Here is a 5,230-nt window from a genome sequence, read left to right on the forward strand (position 1 = left end):
CCTCTGAGGTCGGTTGGTACCCCCGTTGGTAGGACAAGTGTTAATCATTAAGGTATATTATATATATATATTCATATTTAATGGTGCGTCTCAAATCCTTTTTTCAGATTTACATCATTTTAAATTGTATAAAAATTCTAAATACTTAGTACAGTTGTTCAGCTTGCATACCCTCTGAAAAAAGCAGCTCCTATATAAAAACAATCAACAAAATCCCAATCCCACATTAAAAAGCGATCAATTTGATGATCAGCTACATAGTCTAACCCGTTATGACACCAAATTCATAGACTTATCAGGATTTTTTTTTATATATGTATTGGAATTTGTGTCACTCCAGCATGTTTCTTGAAATAATCCATGCAGTATATCATATTGCCTCCGGCAGAAAGTTCAATCCCTCACATGTGCAAGTTAGTTAGTTTGCTACATCCACAATACCCGAGCAGGCCTGATGCCAAGACACTGATTAGTCTAGCTCTGCCTCTGTTCTCCAGGCAATGTGGAGTGTAGGTGCAGTGGGAGTCCAGCTCATCACCAAAGAGCACTGTGCTTAACACAAGTTTAAGTGGAAGAAAGCCAGCAGACTGTAGTGGATCCATGCTGGACATATAAAGCCTTGGGCTAGGAAGAATCTGCCTCTTTAATACATAATTCACTCAGAGCTGAAACATCATGCTTTAGTCCTAAGGGCCGGTAGTCTGCTTGTGGTTGTTGGAACATAAAACTGTCTCCATCAGATAGTCCGGTCCCTCATTGACTGGAACTTTGTGTACTAAACTATAATATTAGGTTTAATATGAGCACATAACAAATTTGCCTTGAAAATAGACAAATTAACAGAATCCTATAGCAATATAATGCACAGTATTTTTAAAATGTTGAAAGTGTGGTTCTCAAGGTGCATTTTATGTATGTGGAAGCAACGTCATCTCACCTTTCCACCTCAGCGAGCTTGTCCTCATCAGCCTTGATATGCAGGTAGGTCAACATGTAGAGACAGCCATCTGCCCTCGAGCTCTCCCTTCAGACACGGTCACTCTACATTGCAACCCCTGCGAATGCATCTTCCTGTGGGGGTATTATTAGAAGCACTCATGTCTTATTGCCCACATTATTATCATAACTGACAGGATGTGCATTAGTTACTATAGTCTCCGCAGCAGATTGGCCGTAATGTTGACACACTAGTGTACAAGCCATTTTGGAATTCGGCATGCAGAGGGAAGATCCTGAGGCAGCGTTAGTGCTTTCATGTGTAATAGTCCCAGCTCAAGTTCCCATGAAAGAGGCACTAATGGGTTAACAGTAGAAATGAGAGGGGAAGAGAGGCAAAATCAATGCTTTTGTTGAGGGGAAGAAAGAACGGCTTTCACAGGTCTATGTATCATTAAGCAATTGAGAAAGGTAATTAGAGTGGGGGGAAAAGATGTGCAGATCTCACAGCTAATTATTTCCATGGCAACCACAGCTCCTGTAGATGATCTGAGGTAACATTCAGCTGGCAAGGCAGCCAGTTACACAAAGAGCAAGAGAGACCCCTAGTGGGAAAAAAAATGTATGTGTTAAACATAGAACACAAATTATATTTAATGTAAAAAATGGTTTCTTCAGTAAAACACAGGTCTTTGTGCAACATACATCATACTATAGGAGACAGCTGCTACAATTTAGTTTAAAACCATATGTTTTAGGCGTTAACCCTGCCATATATAGAAAGCAAATCTAGGTATTTTTTAATTAAAGACCCCAATTGGGAACATAAACCAAATAAAGAATAAAAAGGCCAGGCGCCACCCTGAGTACTAAATGTCATGTTGCAAAGATCTATTCTTATGACATATATCCCTTGTCTGGAAGTAGTTTTTTTTAGCAATACTTACTTTTTTTCCAACTGCTTTACTTTTCTTCTATTTAGTCCCAAACACATCACTATTGTTTTTTTGTAAACATAGTCAATCCCACTGTGCAGGAGAAAAGCATCCTAATGCTTTAAACAGTGTACAATTAAAAACATAAATAAACTAGCAATGAGTTTAACCGAAGCTGGGCAGTATGAATTGATGGCAAAAGTGATAATGGTTACCATGTCAAAAACTTCTGTGACCACGCTTTGATGGAAAACCTACGGAATGCTGTAATATTTTGTATATATATAATTTTCCAGCTCAAATAACAAATAAACCAGAAGTGTAAACGTTAAGTCAAAGTTAAATTGCATTTAATTTCAGTTCAAATGTAAACAATATAAAAATAGTTGAAGAAAGATTTGACCCTCTAAATAATACCAATCAATGTCTCTGTTTGCTGGGGTCAATCTTCTCCAGGTGAACCAGGGGTTTAAGTTGCTCAGCAAAGCTGCGCATGTCCTCTGACATAGTGTCCTGGCCGGCGGGAGCCAACACACTCAGCTCCACCAGGTATGAAAGTGACAGACGTTCTGTGTTCTCCGTGTTCCCCGGTACCAGGATGCGTGACAGCTTGCTAACCACAATTTTCATAGCACCTTTGCGGAATATGTGCCCATTGGCCACAAACTCGTGGTCCATGCGGAAGCCCATCTCATTGAGGAACTCCGGCAGGCTGTGAGAGGCAGCCACGTCAACACAGTTGCGCACCAGGGCATGACGGCTCTTGTCTCCCACTTCAGGTTGGCCTAGGTAGCGTAGGTGCCAGGGTGATGTCGGGTGGGAGAGGGAGCGCCGGGCACGCAGAATGAAAGGGTTCCCTTGTTGGCCCTTCAGAAGATAAACCAGTTCATGATCTGTAAAAGTCTCAGGTTCCATGTTGTCACACAGACCTCGAAGGCGATGCAAGAGGCTTTCCAGTGCCTGGTCCAACACACTGCCTGCGTTGATAAGGGGTAGAGAAACAGATGCATAAATATATAAGCAACATGTAAACAATGTAGTGTGCAGTCTGCACAATATATTGCACTTCTATTTTTATAGATCTACACAAGAAACACTCCTCCAACATTACAATCCACTGAGATTATTTAAGACCCAGAGAGTTGAGATAGAAAAGATATAGATCTTTGTCACAAACACGGCAGATGTTCTTCCACTTTGTCAGTTAAGGTTAAAAATCTGTTGGGATCTTTGCTACACTGGCAGTATTGCAATCTCATACAACACTAACACATCAGTCCTGCAATAACTCCTACGGTCATGAAGCTTATAATATTCAGTATTTGATGAAACTCTTAAAAGGATTGTTGTCATAACTTTAGGATCAGACTGTAATTTGTGTTAATGTTGAATTCTATTGCATTTCATTGAGTGTCTAATATATTGTTCACCCCATTTAAATCAATAAGGGCAGATTATTTAAAAGGTTTTTGAACAACATGTTAAGACTTCGCCCTCCACCAAAATCATCCTAACACCAATTGATGAAATATGTTTTGGAAGAACAGTATTCATCCATCACTAGAGTTCATGAGAATGTATGCCACAAAATCAATTTAAAATATCATATTTTATCATTTTCCTCTTTTATGCATTATGGTGATACACATCTGTTAAATTTACAGCACTTTCGAACATGAACACATGCTCCAATCACAGAGTGATATAAAACTATCTATTATCTATTTGCATCATTAAATCCTAAAGGCCATCTACCTAACAAGTATGGGGAGATGTTTCATTCCCTGTCTTTAGCTATGGATGTTTCTTGCGTTACCTTACCTTGCAGCAGATATTCCATCATATTGATTGCGCCTCCAGTGACAGGCATCACTGAAACAGGAGGGGCTTCCATATTTGCACAGGCACCAAGTTGTTTGTGTCTGTAGGAGTAAAAGTATCACTAACAGTTAGTTAGCTACAGCGGGTAACATAAGTATTGAACACCATTTCTCTCAGTAAATATATTTCTAAAGGTGCTATTGACATGGAATTTTCACCAGATGTTGGTAACAACCCAAGTAATCCATACATATAAAGAAAACAAAACAAATAAGTTCAGAAATTAAGTTATGTGTAAAAAAAAAAATGGAATGACACAGGGAAAATGTATTGAACACGCCAATTCACTCAATAGTAGCTTCATCCATTACCTGAAAAATGGAAAAAAATGCAGTTCTTCACTTCACCGGCTTAGAGGTGGAGAGCCCGTCTTCTGTAGAGTCTCCACAGCTAGCAGCTAGCAGCTAGCTAAGGCAGATAGTAGCAGCCAGCTACAAAGCCGTCTTATCCAACTTACCGTGCTAAGCGTTTCAACATTAACTATTTGACTTGAATAGTCAGTATAGTATATATTATTGGAAACAAAGAGGCGATTAACTAAATCAATACATATTCCATATGCTTGGTTTATTTTCAGACAGCAAACGACTGAACACAGCCGACAACAGTGAATGAAAATCAATCTTACTTTTCTTCTTCTGCTTCTTTTTCCGCAGTTGTTGCATCCCCCTTTGAGGCTCATTACCGCCCTCTACTGGAGTCATGTGTGTAGGGTTCTTCTTCTTCTTCTTCTTCTTCAGTTGTCTCAAGTGTGTCCAACATTTTCTTTAACTCCACAGTTACCACACTTTTCACTGATCCTTTTGCCCAGCACAAACATAATGCTATGTAAATCTTTGTTAACCAATTTTGGTCTTGTTGTAATTATTTATTTTCTTCTGTTCCTTTCTTTATATTACTTTATGTACTACTACGGTCTGACTGAATGATGTTTGTATTTTGTGACGCCTATTTCGGGTTCTTCGTCTTCATCTTCATTCCACTTTTTCTGCCACCTGTCCATTTCTTTTATTTTAATCACTGATTTCCTTCTCCTCTGCCCGTGGTATTAAAGTTATTTCATTTTGTTTGGCCCTTTTTGCAAGCGTATCAACATACTCATTCCCTTTAAGAACTGCACATCTACACCACCTCTTTGCAGTCTTAGCCTAACATAGACAGTTCAGTGAGTAAATATCCCCATATTGATTTTGTTGACTGTATGCTTTTAATGACAGCTGCTTAATCTGAGCCCACCACCATCTTATCAGGTCTGACGTCTTCCACCCACTGCAAACCAATAATGGCTACCACTATCTCTGCTGTAAACACTGATAACTGGTCAGCCAGTCTTTTTGGAGATCGATATTTGGAATTCTGGGATATAAACACAGTTTTCCACTCTCTTGGTTGTTCTTAGAAGTGTCTGCGAAGAAGTGTCTGTGAAGACAAGCATAACTTTCCCTAAGGAAAGTCATAGTTGTTTAACCCACACTTCA

The 5,230-nt window shown here is 39.3% G+C and overlaps 1 protein-coding gene across 2 annotated transcripts; it reads right to left on the reverse strand.

Moving 5' to 3' along the window:
- Positions 1 to 2,235: 2,235 nt before the first annotated feature.
- On the reverse strand, positions 2,236 to 4,454 carry med18 (mediator of RNA polymerase II transcription, subunit 18 homolog (yeast)). 2 transcript variants are annotated; one of them, XM_054622149.1, is made up of 3 exons: positions 4,381 to 4,454; positions 3,693 to 3,793; positions 2,236 to 2,848 (listed from the first exon to the last, which is right to left on the reverse strand). In XM_054622149.1, the coding sequence occupies exons 2-3, from the start codon at positions 3,763 to 3,765 to the stop codon at positions 2,292 to 2,294; spliced, it is 630 nt and encodes a 209-aa protein (XP_054478124.1). In that variant the 5' UTR covers positions 3,766 to 3,793; positions 4,381 to 4,454; the 3' UTR covers positions 2,236 to 2,291. The 2 variants fall into 2 exon arrangements, with proteins under 2 accessions (XP_054478124.1, XP_054478123.1); XM_054622148.1 differs by having other exon boundaries at positions 4,064 to 4,399.
- Positions 4,455 to 5,230: the final 776 nt, after the last annotated feature.

The sequence above is a fragment of the Anoplopoma fimbria genome, chromosome 20, assembly GCF_027596085.1.
Source record: "Anoplopoma fimbria isolate UVic2021 breed Golden Eagle Sablefish chromosome 20, Afim_UVic_2022, whole genome shotgun sequence".
Taxonomy (NCBI): Eukaryota; Metazoa; Chordata; class Actinopteri; order Perciformes; family Anoplopomatidae; genus Anoplopoma; species Anoplopoma fimbria.